Source organism: Drosophila subpulchrella, chromosome 2R (assembly GCF_014743375.2).
Source record: "Drosophila subpulchrella strain 33 F10 #4 breed RU33 chromosome 2R, RU_Dsub_v1.1 Primary Assembly, whole genome shotgun sequence".
In the NCBI taxonomy this organism is placed as follows: domain Eukaryota; kingdom Metazoa; phylum Arthropoda; class Insecta; order Diptera; family Drosophilidae; genus Drosophila; species Drosophila subpulchrella.
Window position 1 is genome coordinate 15,453,515 of NC_050611.1, and position 22,418 is coordinate 15,475,932.

General features: G+C 41.1%; 2 protein-coding genes across 5 annotated transcripts in view; one reads left to right on the plus strand and one right to left on the minus strand.

The window, feature by feature from the left end:
- Positions 1–597: 597 nt before the first annotated feature.
- Positions 598–7,278, minus strand: LOC119551596 (endoplasmic reticulum metallopeptidase 1-like). Of its 2 annotated transcripts, none has more exons than XM_037860996.1 (11): positions 4,820–4,924; positions 3,109–3,767; positions 2,685–3,045; positions 2,242–2,625; positions 2,005–2,185; positions 1,614–1,942; positions 1,452–1,551; positions 1,294–1,396; positions 1,040–1,232; positions 889–981; positions 598–829 (listed from the first exon to the last, which is right to left on the minus strand). In XM_037860996.1, the coding sequence occupies exons 1-11, from the start codon at positions 4,922–4,924 to the stop codon at positions 662–664; spliced, it is 2,676 nt and encodes an 891-aa protein (XP_037716924.1). In that variant the 3' UTR covers positions 598–661. The 2 variants fall into 2 exon arrangements, with proteins under 2 accessions (XP_037716924.1, XP_037716925.1); XM_037860997.1 differs by lacking the exon at positions 4,820–4,924 and adding an exon at positions 6,972–7,278 and having other exon boundaries at positions 662–829.
- Positions 7,279–22,031: 14,753 nt separating this feature from the next.
- The window catches only part of LOC119549876 (RNA polymerase II elongation factor Ell), a 41,366-nt gene continuing 40,979 nt past the window's right edge, over positions 22,032–22,418 (plus strand). The window contains exon 1 of one of the 3 annotated variants that reach the window (XM_037858177.1): positions 22,032–22,136. In XM_037858177.1, coding sequence (XP_037714105.1) covers positions 22,092–22,136 — 45 coding nt within the window. In that variant the 5' untranslated portion in view covers positions 22,032–22,091. The remainder of the gene's footprint in view (positions 22,137–22,418) is intronic. The other 2 variants (XM_037858178.1, XM_037858179.1) reach the window with 2 other exon arrangements.

Here is a 22,418-nt window from a genome sequence, read left to right on the forward strand (position 1 = left end):
TTGATGGTCGCCGAACTCACATTTTTAAGTTATTTTAACTTTTAACACTATTTGGATGGCTAGACTAAACTTAAATAAAAAACATTAACTAGCAACTTCAAACACATTCCATGACTTAAGTAGGACCATGTTCAACACCGTGGATCGTTCATGGTAAAGATAATAATTAAATATTATAATTATAATCTTTGATTCCGGAGCATGAAAAGATTATATCTATGCCATACCAGTTTTCCTTTGTAACTTGAAAAGGATTTTTGGCAAAATACAATACGACGTTAAACTAAGTCATTTTTAAGACACTTTTATCTAAAAATCAGTTTCAGTTTATGCTAGTTTAGCAAAGTATATATTCTCTTTTTGTTAAAAAATGCGATATTCTTAGGTAAAATACTATATTTTACATTTCAATACAATGTATAAATACATTGCACGTGTAAGATTTACGTAACTAGTCCTCTACAATCGAAACACTTTGAAATTCACCGACACACCTTGTGGGATATATTATGAAGAGGTATTGATAAATTTATAGCCCTATAAAGCTTAATAGGTATAATTGAAGCTAATCAATCATATCTCAAAGTTCGCACGGAATTTCTCAAAATGTTAGCGTTTATTTTACTTAGGTACAAAAAATCGTTATATTTTTAGAGCCTCTCTAGTAGATGCGACTCTCAAACGAAGCTGGCCAGGGGGTGGCATCCACATAATTGGGGAAACTGTCTAGGAACTTTTTGAAGTCCGGCGTTATTAAGTCCTTGTGGTGCGTCCAATGTCCTCCGAGACCCAGCTCAAGAGTGGTTGAATTCCAATTTCCATTGGGTTTCTGGCAGAGATATAAAATATCCTTTAGTCAATAATCTATCAGAATTTGTCATAACTTACCTCCAGCTCTAGCCAGAACTTTAGGGGATCTCCATTGACGCCCCAGGAGAAGTAGATGAAGTACGGGGGCTCAAAGTTGAGACGTAAAGGTGCCTGTAATTATTAAGAAGTTAACATTGGAGTCTGCACGTAAAATGGGTTAGTTATTTACTTTATGGAAGGACCAGTCCGTCACATTTGCTCCATTCAAGGGCTGAATAAAGAGCGCCATGTGATTGGGTCCACTTAGCTGCATTTCATAACGAATCTTGGTGGATGACAGCTGCTTCTTGGATAGTACAATTACAGTGGGAAGATCTTCGCCAAGGACTGGCTCAGAAGCAGGTATCCACAAGCTGTTCTTTCTGTAAGATTCAAAATTTTTAAGTTTATCAAAAAAAATATTTTGTTTTTTAAAAGGTCTACCTGGTCTTGTGCCAACGCTGATTGTACAGGGGTAACCCACAATTAATTTCTTTATCGCAATCGGAACCGATCCGTTGGGCAAGTGTCATGTTGATAACCGCATCTGAAAGACCGCAAATTCATAAATAAACCTCTAAATTATAGTCCCGAAAACGTACTTTTGACTGTGTAGGTGCGTCTGTCCTGAGGCATAATAAAGTAACCCGATTCCTGACGGCGCACATTGTTTTCGGCGTCGTGGAAGGTACGTTTGGTGTGCTAATAAAAGAAAACATCGGTTTACATCAACACCTTATTAAATAAGCTGCGTGAATCCTTACCAGCACGGCGAATCGCTGAACATTGGTTTCTGGACGGTAGGGGAATCCCACTGGTGTCATTGCAATAATGAAGCACAACAAAGTGATGCCCATCAGGCCACAAATAATCGTCTTTGACTTGTTAAAGAGCTGCAGAACAGGAATAATAAAACCGCAGCACAGGAAACCCACAGCAACACTGAAAACAGCCACCGCCAGATCCGGGTTAACGTCCTCACCAAACCGACCGAACATGGGAATAAAGGTGGTGAAGAATCCGTGCGAGAAATATGCGAAGAATAAAAACGGCGGAACAGTGCAGACAATGTGCGGAATGACCCAGGCCACATCTGTTTAAAAATATAAAGCTAGATACAAATGATGTTTCCAAAGAAAATTAATTAAAACGTACCCTTGCTGTGCAGTTTGGTGGCAATGTTGATGATTAGACCCATTGTATAGAACAAACAGCTGAGCATCAGCACAAACGCAGAGCGAATTCCACAGATGGTGAAGATAAGGGTAAGGATGGCCAAGAGCACACAGTGGCAGTGCAGCAAAAGCTGAATACGCTGTCCAATGGGTAGTTTATCCTGCGAAGAACCCTGATTTAGTCTAGCACTTAATCATACTGAACTTAAATACATACATGCTTGGTATAGTGGAAGTACAAAGCAGGCACTATAGCCAGACCAAAGAAGAATGTGGTGAAGTACAGGCCCAAGACGAGCCAGGAGTTCGAGAACCACGAGAGAGGCAAATGCACCGCGTCCATGAAAAGTCCCAGAAGAACTGGCAGCACTGCTCCCACAACTACAGATACAATCTGAACAAGGAGGGTGTGCAAGACCCGCTTGAGGATCTTCTCCAGCTTAATGCCCGAGCCATCCGACATCAACTTGAAGGCGAAGCCACAAAAACCGATGGCTGCCAACGCCACAATAACGTTTAAGATAACGCCTTCGGTTTCGGTGTAGAAGACCAGGAACCAGCCCATGACATCAAAATAGATGGTGTGTCCTTCGGCGTATTTCTAAAAAAGGGAGAGGAAGATTAGTTACTAAGTCCTATAAAGATTGACAACAATCTTACCGAGGAATCCTCTATCTCCGGACAGTTGGCAATCTGTCGAACCAAGGCCAACAGATTGTCTCCAGTGTGCTGGAAACTTCCCCTGGGAAAGATCTCTGCCCTGTCGTGTCGTGTGTGGTAGACGTACCCGTTGTAGGTGTAGGCCATATCCAAGCCGGGAACCGATCCGTGGTCACGGAAGATGCGGAAGTCCGTGTCGGAGGGAATGAAATTATGCTGGAACAGCTCCTCGCCCATGGTAGAAGCATACGGATGCTTGATGGCACGTCTGTAGTTCTTCATCAGCCAGGGATGATTGGGACCCGATTGGAAGAGGATCTCTCGACCGCCGTTTCCACAGGAATCCAGGTTAATAAGAGCTCTTTAAATGAAAGTAGACATATTAATTCGAACTCGGCAGATAAGGTCGATTCCAATGACCCACTTGCAGAATCTGGCCCATTTGTGCTGGGTGATGAAAGCATGTGACGCTTGCAGAGGATTTTCCTCGGCTCCGTTGAACAGGAATACCACAGGGTTCTTCAGGGGCTTGTCGGATTTGGCCAGCACACGCAGTACCTCCATCATGGTGGCCACCATGGAAGCATCATCGCCAGCACCAGGTCCTGCCGGCACCGAGTCGTAGTGGCTGTTTACCAGAAGGTAGGTGGTGCTGTTGGTTCCCTTGGGACTAATCTTGACCACAATATTCTGAATGCTCTGGTACATGTTGACCATCGACCAATGTACGTAGCTCCCGGAGGCCACCTGGACATCTACTTCGATATCGTTGGCAGAGCCTGAGCGAATCTTCTGCATCTTCTGGGACAGCAACTTCAGAGCGGCCATCTCGTTCTGCCGGCTGCCCACCACTCGGGGGCCCAGACTCACCAGCTCCCTCAAATTGTTCTCCGCCCGCTCGGCGATGAACTGGTCGGGGTGCTTGGCCTCATCCTGAATGGTAAGTGGGCGGGGCAGGCGGTGGCTGGCGGGGATTGAGATGGCCACGTAGAGCAGCAGCCAGAATCCAAAGAAGGCTGGTGCCCAGAACCACTTGATCTTGTTCCCCCGGACAAAGGTTCGCTCACAGCCATTGGGCTGGGCCTGAAATAAGAACGATACGGTTATAAGTTAAATACAAATATCATAGCATAATACATCCAACATCAGATGTAGAAAAGATCGGGCTTTTATATGTATTTGAACATAAATAATAATCTGTGTCAGAGGATAGATTTTCCCAAATAACTAAATTGATAAAATAATTACTTTATAATTGCAAGGCTTTATAAACTTTATAAACAATCTAACATAAATACAATGATGATTAAAAATATTCCTAACTTCCTTTAAGTCAAAATTTCTAATCAGTATTGACGGCAAAGCTTCTTAGACTCATACATACATAAATCGATTAGATCAGGTCTGTATTGGAGGTTTTAACACCCATTGTGTTTTCGGAAACTTTGCACCAAACTAAGTGATATGCCCTTTTCGATACGATTTCATTCACAAACAATGGGTTCTACCCAAAACTAGATACCAAAGCTCCTTAGACTTAATCATAAAGCGATTAGATCATGTATGTATTGGGGGTTTTTAATACTCATCGTCTTTTCGGAAATTTTGCACCAAACTAAGTGATAAGCCCATTTTCGATACGATTTCATTCAAATACAATGGGTTCTACCCAGAACTAGATACATTTAGACGTGAGTCAGTTTCGAAATTGGAATCGACTATGACTATCAAGTTGAATGTTAGATTTAATCCATCAACAATTATCTTATCGCTGGTCAACCCGGCAGTCGACAAAGTCGCAGAACCTGTTGCCACCGAAAATCAAATTGGTTGTACTTGGATAGTATGGCTCCATGAGCTGGGGGCTGCTCCACTAAACTAAGCCCAGACAGATAGATAAACGGAGGGTGCAACTAGGGCAGAATGGTCGTTGCTATCTCAAGCGTATCCACTGTTCGTTAATTAATGATTGGTTTCCAGATAGGTATTGTACTCACGTCGCCGAAAATAATCGATTCTTTCGGAAGTTAGCCATGGGTAATGTTCATGTTGCGACTGCTTCGATCGAGGGAGATTAGCACATGCCACACCCAAGTGAAGAGCAATCTAATCAAGGACCCGAAGTGGGTGCTTACCTCATACTGTTGCGAGCCACGAGGTCGGAGCAATGGATACGTATTCGGAGGATCGCTGGTCGGCGTTATTACGCGTCGCCGCACACTCTTGTCGGTGCCACTCATTTCTCCAGGTTTTTGGTCAAGATCTATCGAAGAACCGATCCCGACGCCGTCTAACGCTCAACTGAACGCCCCATTGCTCTGGTTATCCTAAAGTACCTACACATATTCTGCCGGTCTCGTATTCCCTCTCTTTGGAGAGGCTATAGCTTTTTTAGGCTCTCGCCTACGCTATAACGTATCTTATCTTTTGGTTCGTAAAATACGGCTAACTACTGGGTCAGAAGGGAATATGTGGGGGACGTCCACTTTCATTAACAGTGAACTGTGAGAACTACCTATATAACTTCCGCTTGGACTCAACATATTTCTGAACTTGACCAACTCATATCGATTAATTAGAGTATCAGAATTATAAGTGCAAACACTTTTCCCATGGTTTTATCTTTTTTCTTTGCACTCAATAAAACAAAATAAATTTATTTTTCTTTTTAAGATTATAATGTTTGGGAAACAGGATTTAGATTACAAAAGTTTCGACCTTTGTTATACCCCTTACTCGTAGAGTAAAAGGGTATACTAGATTCGTCGGAAAGTATGTAACAGGCAGAAGGAAGCGTTTCCGACCCCATAAAGTATATATATTCTTGATCAGGATCACTAGCCGAGTCGATCTAGCCATGTCCGTCTGTCCGTCTGTCCGTCTGTCCGTCTGTCCGTATGAACGCTGAGATCTCGGAAACTATAAGAGCTACAATACTGAGATTAGGCATGCAGATTCCTGAGATTCCTGCGCAGCGCAAGTTTGTTTCAGAAGAGTGCCACGCCCACTCTAACGCCCACAAACCGCCCAAAACTGTGGCTCCTACAGTTTTGATGCTAGAACAAAAATTTTAACTGAAATGTATTGTTCTCATCAATACCTACCGATTGACCCAAAAAAAAAGTTTGCCACGCCCACAAACCGCCCACAAACTTCAAAAAATCGTAAATATGAACGCGGATATCTCGGAAAATATCAAAGATAGAGAAACGGGATTTCAGATTTAGATTCCGTGGGCTTGAGCGCAGCGCAAGTATGTTACGCGAATATGCCACGCCCACTCCAACGCCCACAAACCGCCCAAATCTGTGGCGCCCACAATTTTCATGCTAGATAAAAAATTTTAACTGAAATGTATTGGTCTCGTCAATACCTATCGATTGATTTAAAAAAAAGTTTGCCACGCCCACTCTAACGCCCACAAACCGCCCAAGCCTGTGGCGCCCACAATTTTCGTGCTAGATAAAAAATTTTAACTTAAATGTATTGGTCTCGTCAATACCTATCGATTGATTAAAAAAAAAGTTTGCCACGCCCACTCTAACGCCCACAACGCTTAAGTCTGTATACCGCCGGTAGGTGGCGCATTTGCTGCTTGCATATCTCCACTTTCCTTTGGTCCCTTAAGCTGAGTAACGGGTATCTGATAGTCGAGGTACTCGACTATAGCGTTCTTCCTTGTTTTTATTTAAATGCGTCTAGAAACCCCCTTTTAATAAACACCAAGTCAATGTCTAAAGTGTTTAGAAAACGTTTAAAATGTAATGATGTAAGCCACATATGTACTAAACTTAGGATTACAAGAAAGGTTTTAAGTATCCCTCACGCAAAACAATTTGTGTCTTCTTAACCGTCATATCTTCATATTTCCTATCTTAATGTTTGTCGACTAGTAATATGAACTTACATATATGATTCAGCTAAGAAAACTCAAAGCAGGGGCTGTTTTGGGCTCCCTTACCCCAAGTAATCAATTTGTACAACAATACAATAAATTTGTTCCACATGAGACATCGTTCAAGATGACTACCTAATATCCAATTTATTATACATCTATTATAAATCTATTTATACTTTCGTTTGTCTGTATAAGTAGTTTGACCTTTATAATCTTGGGGTAAGGGAACTTCGGTAATTGTATTCAAATAAAGAATTTTTGTGAGGAAGACGTACTCAATAAAAACACGATTTTATAATTTACTGACATTACCTCCCTATTTTTCTAAGTGCACATTGCATCTGAGAGGAACTTGCCCCCTATCTTCACAATCCAATCTGCATCCGTACCTTGGCTCTTTTCTCCTCCGTTTCGCTGCTCATTCCGAGGCGTTCTTCTTCTTCCCGTATCGATGTAGTTGCGAAAACGCCTGTTTTTTTGTTGTTGTTACCGGTGAGAATTCCAGTCGCTGAATGTGGAAGCGATGTTCGCTAAGCCGCGCTTTAATACCGCCTGTCCAGAAAACAAAGCGTTACGGCGCACCAATTGAATTATTTACAATGGTCACCGTTTTGTTGACAATTGTCGGTTGCTTTTATTTACACTTTTTACCGGCCCATGTTTACCTAGGCAAATGTGTGTGTGCATGTAAACAACAGAAATTGGTGTGCGGCGTTCGATTGAAATAATAATCGTTCCGATCGACTATCGCACGAAAGCAGGTTTTATCTCTGCTGTAATTGCATACTTTCGGGCGGTAATGGGAAAATTACGTTACACTGGCCAGCAAAATAAGCGGAAAGCTGAACAAAAGAAACGGGACATGTTAGAACCGTTAGTTTTGCTCATTTCCGGTTATGAGCCCAGTGGGGGCTCGCCATCTGTCTCTTTCTGCCCTGCATGTGCATTACAAAACGATGACGTGATGAGCACAAACACCCTACACACACACACGCAGAGAACACATCCCGTTTGGAAACGGGGGACATAGCGAAATGCAATAATGGGTCGTGGGAAGTGGGAACAAGGGAGGGTGGCGGAGGAGGGGGTGGTAGGCGCAGTGTCATTCAACTTAAATGGAAGAGTGAGTGTATGTAGCTTGGGTGTGTGTGTGAGTGTGCCATTTACTCTCGTGGATTCATTCACTCACCAACACCAACATGCACTCACTTCTCCATTGATGCCTTGTGGCACTGAAATTCGTAAACAAAGCGTTCACCGGAACACGGGGCCAAAGGATAATCGATAAAATGAACGCCTAAGAGTAGGCAATGGAAAATCGAGAGAGAGAGGCTGAGGCTCCACAATCAGAGCCACGGAAACACTGACCAGCTATGGGTTTAAACCATGAGTTCTGGCCTCCATTTATGCCTAGTTTCAGTCTAATTGGGAGAGAGAGAGGTGTGGGAGAGAGAGGTTATGGGCCTGCGCAAAGGCGAGAGAGCAATTGCCGGTTGGGGCCACAACCAAAACAAAGCGAAATATGTGTCAGCTGCTGCTTCTTCTGCCCGCCTTTTCGACACAAATTCGCGCGTCCTCGTGTTGTGGGCACCCACCTCCCACCACCACCCACCCACCGCCTCTCTTTTTTGCGTGTTCATTTTTGGGTCGCCGCTCTCTCTCTCTCTCTCTCTTTCACCACTTTCTCCGCCGTTGAGCCGCATTTTCTACTACCAAAGTCTCAGTCGCGTTTCAACGCTCGAAGCTTTTGGTCGTGCTCGCTGCCAAGGAGAAAGTGGTAAAAGAAAGTAGGACTCAAAGGATCCCTAACGGTACTGAAATGTGCTAGGAGTAAAAAAAAAATAAAGGGGCCGCGTGTCTATGTGTTTTTTTTATATTCATTTATTTCATACAACTATATACAGTAGAAGTGAGTTCAAGAACAGGAGTAGGGGGCCGAGGTTGCGCGGTATCACCGCAAGGTATTGCTTCGCGCAATGGTAGCCACCTAGGCTGTTACTTCTCTCCTCTCGTTGTCGGTGCGACGCAGCGTTCGCAGTACGCTCGCTGCGTAGGCTGCCGTCGCTTCCCAATTCGCTTCCTTCAGCAGCATGAGGGGCACAAAAGTTTCTGGCCGAACTCTTGCCCCGGTGGTCTCCATGAGTATCTGGCGGTCATAGCCAAAGCGGCGACATTCAAACAGGACATGCTGAGCGTCCTCGACAATGCCGCTGCCGCACTCTGGGCAACCGTCCTCCGTGTCGTGCCCGAAGCGCTTAAGGAAGCTTCGGAAGCAGCCGTGTCCACTCAGCGCCTGCGTGAGGTAAAAATCCACCTGGCCGTGCTTCCTACTTAGCCATGGCTCTATGCTGGGGATGAGCGTGTCTATGTGTGCGCGTGTGTGTGCGTCTATCTCTCGGCCGTTTCCGTTTGCCTAGCTAAAAATAAAATTATATAATTTTTAATAAAAACCCCCCAGCGAATGCAAATCGCAAATCGTATCAAAAAAAGAAAGATATAAACCGGAGTCAGCTGAAGAACATACGGAATTTGTGAGTAACAGCCGCGTGATTGTTGGCCAGGCCAAAAAGCGGGGCCAAAAACACGTGAAATGTTTGCATACTTAATGGAGGCGTGTCGTTTGTATTTAAATACTTAACTTGGGTCTTGTCTAGAGAAACACTGGATTAAGAAAACGCGGCGCATGCAAATCAGTGTGATTTAAATAAAACACTCAGACATGGCTATATAAACAAGTAGGGCAAATACAATGGGGGATGGGGGTTACTGGGCTGCCAATGTTTTGTCTGAAACTTCCACTGGCTAACCATATTTATAGTAAATCAATTAAAAGTTTAGCAAACCCAACTTTGCCGAAACCAAATTGTCAGTTTGAAACTTTTAAATTGCTTGCCACATGATAGTTTTGGTTTATTGATACCCATTTAGGTTTCAAAATCGGATTGGGCTATTAAAACAGGACAAACCTTAATTTGCGGGGATTACAGGTCGTTGACCAAGCCGATTATCATTAGCCTGTCGTTAAAATTCCCAACCGCTGCGAAAAATTGTTCTTTCTTTTATGAGGCAGTAGTTCCCTCACCACTAACCAAGTTTTTCCTTATTTCTTTCCGTTTACTTTTGTGGGTCATAATAAAATTTTGGACAATGACACAATAGCGGCAAATCAGTGGCAGGATGTGGAGAGAACAAAGCACACGCAAGGAAGTGGAACATGAGAGGAATAATAAAAGAAAACAAAGAAGGAAAAACAAAACAAAAACTGGCAAAAACCAGAAAACTTTTCCAGTTAAAGTTCTAAGTAGTTGGCTCAAGGAGAGTTTTTTTCAAAAATAAAAGAAAAAAATTGAAAAAGTATTTTAACAATTGCCAGATTCGTGTCGGCCTTAATGTTTCTTAGCTGCAATTGCCTTGGATTTCAATTTAGCCTTCTCCATCGATTGTTTTAGACACTACTCAAACATTTTTGCTCCAATTAGGATCTGCTTAGCTAAAATTTGAATAGTATCCAAGAAAGTTTCTTTCGCTCTGAAAAATGAAATGCCGTCAATTGTTTACAATGCTGGAAAATGTCACGGGAAAAGTTCAAGACCTTGGGGGCGGTACTCTTGGGGAAGTTTCCCATCTGCTGCTGTTTTTAGGAGACAAAGGACCGGATTTCATCGAATTTGAGTCCTTGCTAATAGCGAATCGAAGCGTAGGCTCAAGGGATGAGCCCGCTGTGCGGCTGTGGGTAATGGATAATGGGGAAGTGGGTCTATTTTACCCCTACTCAGCTTGTTTTTGTCTCCCATTTTATCCCCATATACACTTGACTGAGCCTGCTGACGATGCTTCTATTCCTTTACACAGAAAAAAGGCACCATATCAGTTATATTTCACTTACTTCGTTTCCGCAAGGTAATTAGTTTGAAACAGGGGCTTTAACAGTTATAACACTACCACATGTGAAAGAACTACTCAAAATTGTCGGACTATAAAATTTTGATTTCCACCCATGTTGAAATTTTTATTTTGAGGTTGTTGGTACACCTTTTAGTAAAACTAGAATGCGTTGTTATATTGAAAATATAAATCACAAAACAAAAGTCACTGACTGTTTTAAAAGTCTTTTGAAAATATCAGTCAGGACTTTTATAATTAAAGTCTTTTGATATCTCCCTTCTCTGACAAGTATAATGAATGTCTCAAAATATTTGTTATTCTTTGTGAGATACATACAAGACTTTAAATCTGTCTGTTATATGTTTTGAAATATATGTTATAAAGGTCCCACGATAAAGGTTTTTTGTATGAACTGATAGACGGCATCAAAATAAATAATTATGCATTTTTAGAAAAATTCTATATATTTTTCTTGATATTTCATTTAAACGGACTTTAAAAAATATCTGTTATTTTCGCTTCCTGGCTTGAAATGTTTCTGTATCAGAAACATATAGTTCATTTCGATATTATCTTATGTTCTACTCTGCTGTGAAAAAAGAAAGCTCTTTCGACCCTATAAAATGTTTCTGTGTTGTGTTACCCATATGAAAATATATCTGAAAATGTCTACCTTAAATTCCAAAAATTTCACGATGTTTCATACTCGTTTTGATGGTAAATTTACCTAGAATTTTTCCTGCGTGCACCTCCGCTATCACCTAATTTTCCCCATTTCCCTGGATGCGTGTGTTACGCTTTTTAATGAAGTCATTTGAAGCATTTGCTGATTCGTTTGTGATTTATGAGCAGCACCACAGACACGGCATGGGCCTCCTCTTTTTTTTAAAGCCCCCCTCCCAGGTGACAGGCATCAATCAGTTTTTCTTGTTGTTTTCGTTGCCGAGCCATGGATGCTGTTTTTTTGTGTCTGGTTATGCATGTGTGTAGCTTCAGTTCACTTGTCACGGTAATTGCTTCAAAATTTCTGGCCCAGAAGCTAACTGGATTAGGCTAATTGGTTGCCAGATGTTTTGGATTTGGAATTTTACCTGGATTTATCTCGTCTGTAAATACAGGATCCAATTTGAATGGCCCTAATTAGGGCAGAGGACTGCTGATGGCAATCTAAGAAGATAAACAGTCTTTAAAAAGAAAAGCGCCATTCTCATAGCCAGATTTTTATCTTTTCAAATTTGTTTTGCAGGTGATTTCACTACATTTTCACCTGGGCGTTTTGTAAATGCAAGTCTAGAAATTCGTCTGTATGCATTGTGCCTGCAGCTTTCAAGTGTTTAATTAATTACGTTGATATAATTACGTGAAAGCCGCTTAATCCTAAATGAAAGCTTACGATCCGCTCCCTTTTCTGCTGCTGACAGGTTTTAAATCCCAACTTAAGTGCTTTTTAGAGCAGTGCCCTTGTACATATTTCAACTTGGCGAGTCAATAACCTAATCATACTTCCCACGCATATATATATCCCACAGGGATTGGACTATTTCATGCTTGATTAAACCAACGACCAAGCAAAAATACTTATAACTCAATGTCGAAAGTAGTTCTCTGCACGAGCACAATGCCAGCGGCACTGCCAAATGGAAATGGCTGCGATACGGGGGTAGATTCCACCCCATCCTGGCAAAAGATACAGCAGACATTGACTTATTCATACTGCTGCTGTTGCAGTGCAGTTTTAGACCCGGCCAATGACTTCTGTACTTGGTCAGGGAGTGAGCAGTGCAACCGAGTAGACACTCCCCAAAGAAGCAATTGGATTTCTTTGGAAATGCAGCTAAAGAATGCCCACTCCTCTATACCTTTCGCAAAAAAACGGGTGTGATGAGAAAGGAAATCAACAAAGTATATTACTATTCCTTCGAAAATATCTTATATAGGTGTATAAAAGTATGCAACAATATATTGTAAGATTTTAAAATTGCTTCATTTTTTGTTGCATACTTTTAGACACCCTTTAAGATTTTAAAACCTATTGCTTTCTTAGTAATTCCTATTTAATTTATAGATATCTTATTTATTTAAGACATAGCTCTAAAAGTTAACAAACATTTACATAAATACTTAACATTGACAAACTACATAAAATCATGAGAGCATCGTACCATTTTTACGAAAGGTTCCCGTAGATACCTACACATACCAACAATCTGTGCTATAGTACAGTTTAAAGCGGTATCTTTCATCTGAATCTCAACCTCAGCATTCATTCTCGTTAAATGTATTCTTTGTGAGTGGTAGCGGTCAAGCCATGAAGGGGATTCTCATTAAGTGCCACTGAAAGCATCCACAAAGAGACACTGTTTGGGTGGATTGCTGAGGTCGAGCACCAGCCCCTTGGACAGGATAATCGAATCTGTTGTCCAGGTAACCTTTTCGGAGATTGAGTGGAGAGCCTTCCCTATATAAAAAAGGTTAAGTCAATAGGGTCTGCGAATGTGAAGACTCATTGCGCGGGTAATGATGTTTGCCATCCACTTTGATGGACAGCTTCATTCAAACGAATACGTTTATTCTTCCGGCTTAGGCAGCGAATATTGTTTTCCTCAGATAAACGCTGTAATATCGCAGTTTATGAGAAAATTCCAGATCGATTCAGACCAGAATTTATTCACAAACATTGAGCCGCTTTAATGAAGAGCCTCGAGTGGGGAATCGAATTCTTTTCGACTCTTATTCCTGTATCGATTGTCTCTTTGAGTGTGTGGGCATTGGCGATGAGCTGGCCGTATCTGCTGCTGATATGTTGGCCTAATCATTCGACTGGAAATCGCACAAACAAAGGCACGCCTTCACGAATGTTTTTGATGTTGAACGAGTGGGACTTTGACTTGTCGACGGATCGGTGGGGTGGGCGTACACAGACAGAGAACTCGTCAATTGTGTCCTGGTCGTTATCCCTTGAGCTTTGCGACCCTCTTGTCGAGCAAATAAAGTTACTTCGCCATCAGTTGGCCCACATCTAGTTAATTAAGTAGCTATTACAAGCCACAAGCCACATGAAAGCTGCATTTCGAACTAAATAAAAAGCCGCAACACACTCACTATTTCTGCGTAAATTCATTAAAATCATTTTATTACCCCAACTACAATTTATAAGCTGTTGGAATTAATGTTTTTGCGGAATTCTTTGAGTTGTAGGCTTAATAGGAAACGGTAATAAAAAACAAGTGTCATCGACTATCAGATACCCGTTATTTGTCCAAAAGGAGCGCGAGAGAGATGGAGATATGCATGCACACCACACCAACACGCCACCTAGCGTGGCGTTTTTAGTGAATAGTCCGATTTGAATAATTTTTGACATAAGATGGGTATTGTGATCAAGAATATACATACTTTACGGGGCCGGAAACTGCCACCCTTCTTCCTGTTACATCCTTCCCGACAGATCTAATATACCCTTTTACTCTACATGTAACGGATATAAGTATTTAAGGATTTTCCAGCTTGTGGAATTTTACGCGAGCAATTAAAGTGTTTCCATACATAATGCATTTGTGATTAATCCCTCTTTTCATTTATGCAATCATTATTTCCCTCTGAGCTCTTCAATTTATATCGAGTCAGTGAAGTAATTTGGTATTTTATTGTTGCGCTGCATTGTAAATTAGTTATATCACCGCTGGCATAATTTTTATCAGCGCACGGAAGTACACATCAATCAAATACAAAAGAATATAATCAATTCTCTTGAACGGGAAAAATCTGTGAAAATGTGAAGTATTATTACTGGTATGCTGATGATGATTATAATTATTGTTATGGTGATTTACCTATATATTTTGCCCGCGGCCACACTGCGTATGAGTGATGATGTGTGAACGATGGAAATCAATTATGGGATGTATTTACACATGAATAATTTCACTGGGTGGCAGGTGGTATTCATATAACACTTGGACATCCCCTTACATACCAAGACTCCATAAGAATGCAAATTTCTTCTATATTTATATAAACCCACTCCTTAGTAAATTTATTCGTTGACCACTTGGAAGTCCAATCGCCTGTAGCGGGTGCAAAGTTAATTTGCCTTGGCGTTTAATGAGAATTCTGTTGTCAATTCATGCCACCATTTTATTTTCTATGCTTTTGATAAAAATTATGTAAATACTGTTGGGGAACAATTTGTGTCAGCTTTGGCTTCTGCGTCTTTTGCGTTGCCCCTCCCATTCTTTGACTTTTAATACGAAAAGTCAGCAGCGTAATAGAAAATTGTTTGCCTTATAATGAAAGAATAAATCTGCTAACAGCGCATTGGGCACGCGTTGCGTATACGTAATATGAGAAAATAATTGCTGCCGCCACTGGCGACTAAATTGCTTTCAAAGCGAGCCCAAAGGCACACACTCCCTAACATACCCATACAATCGAAAATGATGAGATTGCGAAAAAGTTCGGTCCTTTTTTAAACAGAAGAAAGCCCAGAAAATTATTTCGTTTACAATGGTTTCCCTTGTTCATTGCCCACACCCACAACCCCTGGAAAACCGAAAAAACTGTGCCTTCATGGTCGTGTTTATTGGCCTCTTGTTGACCAAAACATTTCCCTACACATCCTGGAGTCTCGAGTCACAAGCCCCGAATCTCGAGTCTGTCATTGCCATTCCGTTGCTGATGTTTCTCCTTTCGCACTCGCCATAAATCATTATTATCAGGAGCAACATTTTAATGACTTTGGACATTTGCATACCCATACACCTGTTTACAAAGGGGCGTGACTGGGCTGGGTCAGCTCAGCGGGCGAAATTGTAGTTCAAGGACTTAGGAGTAAGCCCATGGCTTAAAGGCCTCAATGATGTCTTCCGAGGAACCACAAATCCCCCGGTGCGCAATTTTCTTTTATTATTTCGGTAAATTTACATTTGTTCCAAATGACTAACAACACACTTTGGGGTTTAATTTGCTTCTTTAAATGCCGGTCTCTTGTTTTGCACTCTTAAAGTTACGGAAATCCTAATAAATTTATGTTTATAACTTCGAAAATTAAAATTAAACTACTGAGTATTTGCCATAATAATTTAAAACTGACAGATTTAAACCAAGCTTATATTTACCAAGCTGATGAAAGGATTTGAGAATGTATTTTTGTTATTTTGGGAATCGACAAATTTCATGTGTGCATGTGCGAATGAAAATTCATTTTCCAATCGAGGATTTTCATCCCCCAACTAAAATCCATCAGTTGTATGAAAACCACAGGGTAAGTGAGTTGTAAGCTCAGAAATACTTTTGCCATCATTCGGCTTCGGATGCTGGGTTGCATTTTCCAAAATTCGAAGAAGACTAAAATTCTAAGTCAGTGATTGTTTGCTGAATTCAATGGAAATGGTACACTGATAAACAAAAAGGTGGTAAATCAAAGGATTCTGTGTTAAACTTAAGTATTTTTTGGAATGGTTTTCATCCACTGGGTTTTTAATTTACTTTAAATAATAAAATATTAACAATTAACATTATAGTTATTTTAAAGACTTAAAAATTTACATTTTTAATGTGAATTTATTGTTCTTAAAGATGTAAAATATCTAAAGTAAATATAACTAACATCAAAACTAATATTATCTATCTTGATTTAAAATTTTAAAATGAAATCACGCCATTTATTACGTTTTGTATTAGACCATATGTTTTTAGTACATTTTTAATTGAATATGGAGATATATATTTTATCTATTCTATTTCTTTATCAGTGTACAGAGGTCTCTGAGTTTAAGCCAAAAATCGTTTAAGTCATATGGTTTGTGGCGATGGCTAATCCAAGGGCATTCAAACTTCGCTTTGGCTGTTGCTCAACTCTTGCTGTTGACCCGCTAAAGCTGTTTTTCATTCTTCTCGGTGACACATGACCCCCCCAGCCTTGGCTTCTCATATGCATAACAAAAATGGCAGCGCCAGCAACAGGGCCAAAACTCAAGCGGCGCTGCCTGTGGGCGGAATATGAAATACCGTTGGGGGACCCAGAGGACCTGACTTTTAATTGTGTGTCGGAAATTATGTTTCACTTTTCCCACCGCCGGCACATCATCATCAACAAGCCTCGACGGGCTTTTGTTACCTCCTGGAACAGTAACCCGAGGCGTGATTCTCCGGCAGTGCAAATTGGAGGGTTCCTGCAAAAACATGGTTCCTGAAAAAGAGTATAATTTCGTATGATTTAATTGTTTGTTTTTTTGTCTAACGTTTTCCAGAAGTAACTCTATACCCAATGTTACACAGCCATACATATTTAATTGGTCGTTTTTGCGAATGCCTTGTTGGCTTTGTAAAGGATTTTGAGCGAAAGAGGTTTCTCGAATGGCCAATTACTACTAACCATAAATTCCAATTATAAGTACCTGTGGTTCGATGGCTTCAATGAACAGCATTACAATATAATAAGTACTTTGGATTTATTTTGAGAAAAAGTCACTTAAGTTTTATAAGTACCAAATAAGGTTAGATGTTATCGGTTTTAAAATAAAAATGCCTTTCTTTATTAAAGACGTTGAGGGGAATATTTATTCAAACTAGCTGTGATCAAGAGAGTTTTATGGTGTGAAATAAAATTAACTTATCAAAATAATCAAGGACTGCCCTGAATTTACATAGAAAAGGCTCTATTTCTATAACAATTTTTATACTTTTTTTTACTTTTTATTAATAATAGTTAATTATCTAATTAATCCTTTTTAATTCTATGTATTTGCAGCTCCATTGACCTTCAACGTATAACTTCGATTTAAAAAACATTTCACCTCTAGCAAACACGAAACAATCGGGTAGAAACAAGATTAAGTAATTTGCCCAGAGCGAGGAAAACTTTTGAACTTGTCCACTTTGCGGTTTGCAATTGCAAACTTTGCGGCCAGTCATCTAATGCCCAACGATTAAAGTGCAATTCGAACTCGATTTAATTGATTTGGCCAAGGAGCATTGGTTCGCGGAGGGGCACTACCAACTGGGAGCGGTTCGTGGGAGGCTGGGGGATTGCTCTGCGGATGCATTTCGTTTGGACAGGGGCCCGACAAAGACAATACGGAGGGTCTACGGAGTGCTTTGGCCCGTTTACGCAACAGAACGGGCCCCTCTCTTCCACAACAACCCACCCCGCCGGCCTCTCCCCTGCCCCTTGCCAGCGCCCACAGCCACGCCCACAACGCCCACATCGCCGACAGAGGCGCCGGCAGGTGCACCAGCTATTGCCAGGACTCGTCGAACCATCATCCGAGTGAAGCGGCAAAGGGAACCGCAGCATCTGCAGGATCGGGCAAGGGTCCTGCCGCCGACGGTAGCCACATCAATGGCCTCGCCCATCATGTAAGTACGCATCCGCTATCCCACAGATATATGCAGTACAAAAGCTCGCTCCCGGCATGCATACTCTACTTAATACACATTCGCCGTCTAGTATCGGGCAGGTAACCACGCTAAAACGGAGCTGCTATTGCTGAAATACTTGTATCTTACACCTGACACCGCAAATCCACTAATAGTGCACCGCAAGCTTGAACAAACCAAAATTGCTGGGTGAAAATAAGTGAATGCTATGATATACAAATAAAAGAAAAGCTTAGAAATAAGTCTTTATAAAGCAGGAAAGAAATATAACTTATCATGCAGTCAAAATTATGTATATGGGGGTGTCACAGAAATCTCTTATGGCGGAATTGGGGGGAAACTTATTGATGCTCACGTACACTACCCCCGAATTTCGCTCGAAGAAATTTATATGACACCCCCGATATCCAAGAAAAAGTACAAGCCGTATACCGACAGTTCCTATGACAACTATATGATAATTTATATATATGATATATTATATCTTAAAAAATTGCTCTACCCCAAAGTAGAAGGGAGTATGATGAAAATATACAAAGCTATAACAAAGAGTATGAATGTGGCAGTATGTGTTTCATACTCTTTGGCTATACTTTGTTTTATGTTTTTTTTTCATTAATTTTTGGTTAGTTTTTATAGCTATATGATATGGTCGTCCAAATAAAAAACAAATTAAATAAATTTTCTATAATCGAAAAAAATACTATGATTCAAAACAGGAAACGTAGAACTTTTTTTTAATAATTTATTCTATGCTTTCTGTGAACTCTATTATATGTAGTTGTCATAAGCAGTATATTCCAACTCATATGTTACCAGCATTATAAAGAATACTTTTGGGAAACTTTTATAGTATTTTTCTTGTACACCTTGACAGTCATTTCATTTCAGGTTTTACCTTTAGGAGTATAACAAATTGCCTGCTGTAGTTTGAAGTTTACTTAAAAGCTTTATGGTATTCATTGGTTCTTTTGTAATTGGATCTGCCATCAACTACCATTTCGGCCAGGTGTTAACAGTTCTCGAAAATGTTCATGGCAGGCCCGTTATTGGTAATTCGATTTGCATTTACTTCACATTATGTGGGCGGCAATTGGTTTGCCCAGGGCCAAGCGAACAGGGTCAGCACGTGAGTGGGCCCCAATAAAAAGGGCATTTTCGAAAACAACGACACCAACTTAATTGCTTAACAACATTTTACCATTAGACTTAATTAAGTCGTCAACTGAAAAGTGCGCTCGTTGGAAATACGTAGATGTGGTGCTGAAAATAGGAACCACCTGCACAATCTGGAACAAAACCAGCATGAAAATTGTGGACTCTTGAGTCGGATGGCACCGACAATATGGTAATGAATTTTAATGAGATTTTCGGTTTGTATTTTAAAGGGATTTCATGCATTGAAGGCACTGCGAAGGTAGCTAGTTAATGAGGATTTCCCTGGCATATGCAGCCACCACATTATTTTGCAAGCTCATGCCATCAAAAGCAAGTGATGTTGGCCCACAGATTGTGGTTGACATCTGCCAAGTTTGGCAAACAAACGGCTTGCCCTGGCCAAAAACAGAGCATTACTGGCCAAAAGCCATGGAAAAAACGTTCATATTCGAGTCGGGCTCTTCGTTCAGATCGCAATTGTTTGAGGTCTGTTGTCATGTGCAAATATTAGACAATTTACCCAGCCATCCTGTTCATCAGCCCGAAACTTTGGTTATTGGAGAGAATCAACGGCCAAGAGGAAGGCATCCCTTTGCCAATTTATAAAGCTCACTTGGCCCAAAAGTCCAAGAGGATTAGGGCAAAAATATTTGGGTCTTCTTTTGTTTTTTGGCCTGCCAATTCAAATTACAGGGTTGAGAGGATTTACTCAGCGGCTTAATTAAACGCAATTATAATAATGTTGACGCTCGTCTGTTGTTACATTTCAATTGTTATTACCGGAGAGCCGGATAACATTTGCACAACTTTAATTTATTGTTGCTGAACGGCAACAGGGGGAAAACCCTTGAAACCTAATGAATATTGAGTGGCTCGAAGGATACAAAGGTGCAATTTAAATGAGTAAACCGCAAGTTTGCTTTGCTTTTCGAGATGCTCTCAATTAGATTAATTACTCCTGATGTCGCAGAAGTTGTTAGAGTGCCATAATCTGCTTTCGACTGCATTTTTATTGTATGTACATAATTTACGAATTGGGGCATGGTATCGCAACCAGCAATCAACCCTGACAACTTGGCATTGAAGTACTACACAGAGAAAATTCAGACATTCTTATGTGAGTCGAAAATGTTCTTAATATTAGAACGACGCTTTTGAAGTTGAAAAGGTTTTCATTTTGCTCGGAACATTTATTTACATTGTATATATCAACATATAAACTATTTGTTCGAGTCACAAGTGTACACTTATCAAAAAGTGGCTAAATAAACTCAATTTACCTTTCTCTCCTCCCCATTTCGATCTTATATTGATACTTACACGGTTTTCAAGAACGAATGTTCTCAATTCAAGAACAATGTACTCCAATATTTTTCTCTGTGTATGTATATACATGCAACTTGTCATCCCAATCATCCTAGCTAGCTGCAAGCTTTTCGCCCAGAAAGATTCGATGTCAAGATGGGGTTTCGGGGTTTAAGGGGGTTTCGGGGCTTAAGGGGTTTAAGGAGTTATGGTAACCCCCCGGCAGAGGAAAACATTCGTCGAGCACTCACTTTGAAGACCGTGTTCTGCTCAGGTGGCTCGTCTGATTGATTTGATTGCCGTCACCTTGGTGGGCTGACGGCCCACGCCCTTTCATATCCAAACATATGTCTACTCTCGTTTGAAGTCCTGACAGCCCATGACAGATGGAGTAGCTTAAATTTTAGATGTGTTCTGCGGTAATCTTCCTGGTTACATTTGAGCTACCCAGCCCCGGGGGTAAATATTCATAATTTTTCATTTCCCCCAGTCCCATTCGTTTCCCATTAAGTTAAACGAGCCCGAATTTGCATACATATATCCTCTGCTGTCTCTGGCTGCTTGGTAGCCATTTTCCTGGGTAAATCGGTTAAAATGCAATTATCGGTGGAAGTTGCAATCCGATGGCACTCCCTTTTTGGCCGGAAATCGAATTGATTTGCTGCATGACCAGAACAGCAACAGAGGGCAGGTGAATCGCACGGAACCCATTCGACGATTTATGGCCATGAATTAAGGCTTATTGAATATGTATAAATGTGTACCGTATAGCCGGTGGACCGGGACTCGCATAATTGACGGCCCATTAAATGGTAATGCAGAAAAATTGATTCCCTTCCTTTTGGAGCGGACTCCTCGCTTTGTCGGAAATTGAATTTGATAAACTTTCTAAGGGCAATCGGAGCGGGAGGAGCTGAAGTTAAGTTTCTAGGCGCCAATTAGTCCTTTTAAAGAGAATGACGATGGGCGGGGTTGGTTGGGTGGTGTGTAAAACTCGGCCAGAAGGAGCTATGTGCCATGCGTCAGCTGGAAAAATAGAAACCGAAAAGTTTGTTTATGCTTAGACTTTTTGGCTGGGAACTGAGAATTGGGACCATATAATACAGCACTCGCTTCGACTGCTGCTGCTGCTGCTGCTGTTGCTGTCATTCAAGTGTTTTAATCAATTCTGATTTAATTTTACGCCCAATTAAGTGTGAAAAGCGTTTGATGTCGAGCACGGGTGCGAGAGCAAATGGCAGGAATGGGGACCCGGGGGGATATATCCCCCACCACCGAGTTTTTCCAACCACTCACGCAAGCGTGAGCATTGAATATGCCATATGTGAAGGGTCGCCCTTGTTAGCCTACCGCTTTCCAGAGTTCCCGAGCTAACTTCGGTTGAGGGTTCCGGACTCGGGGTTCCGGGTTCGGGGCTCGGTGTTCATTTGATTCGCAGCACTCGCAGTAGAATAAAGACATTTTTAGATGTATTTTGGAATAAATGTGTGCCAGCTTGAGCTGAAGACACCCACCCACCACCGCCGCTTGTGTATCCCTGCCGTGGCTTTAGCACTCGCTCATCCTCACCGCTCCTCGCTTTACCTCACCTCCATTGCCAGCTCCCATTTTTCTCAGTGTACCCTCTAACCATGGAACAACTTTCTTCTTATGACAGAGACAAAGTCAGACGAGGCACATAGTTCCGCCAACCATTATCCAATAATCTCTATCAACAGCCACTGCCGAGCCGCTCCATCGGCGCCAACTCCGGGTTAAGTCTGTTGGAGAGCTTAGTCTGCATGACTGCCGATCCCATATCGTTGTGCTTTTGGATTTGTTTGCAGGTAAACCCCATGACTTCAAAACACCTCTAATGCTATCTTTATAAATATATTTTGAAATAATGCTGCCCTTTCATATTTATTGAATACATTTTATAAAATTTAAGTCCGAAATTAAGATTGAACGCATATTTACAAAACTTGGATACATTTTTCGATATTTCATTGGGAACCTTAAAGTATATTCTCTCCTTGTAGTCCTTTAGGTCCCATAACTCTGCCACGAAGACTGTGAATTGTAGCCATAAAAACATGTTCTTGTACATTTATGATACCACAGGTCTC

Excerpts from the sequence above, each read along its gene's own strand:
- LOC119551596 (XM_037860996.1), bottom strand. The coding sequence starts at position 4,924 with ATGAGTGGCACCGACAAGAGTGTGCGGCGACGCGTAATAACGCCGACC. Across the intron at positions 2,626-2,684 it reads CGGAGATAGAGGATTCCTCG|AAATACGCCGAAGGACACAC; the intron begins GTAAGATTGTTG and ends TCCCTTTTTTAG. Across the intron at positions 982-1,039 it reads CGGACTGGTCCTTCCATAAA|GCACCTTTACGTCTCAACTT; the intron begins GTAAATAACTAA and ends TAATAATTACAG.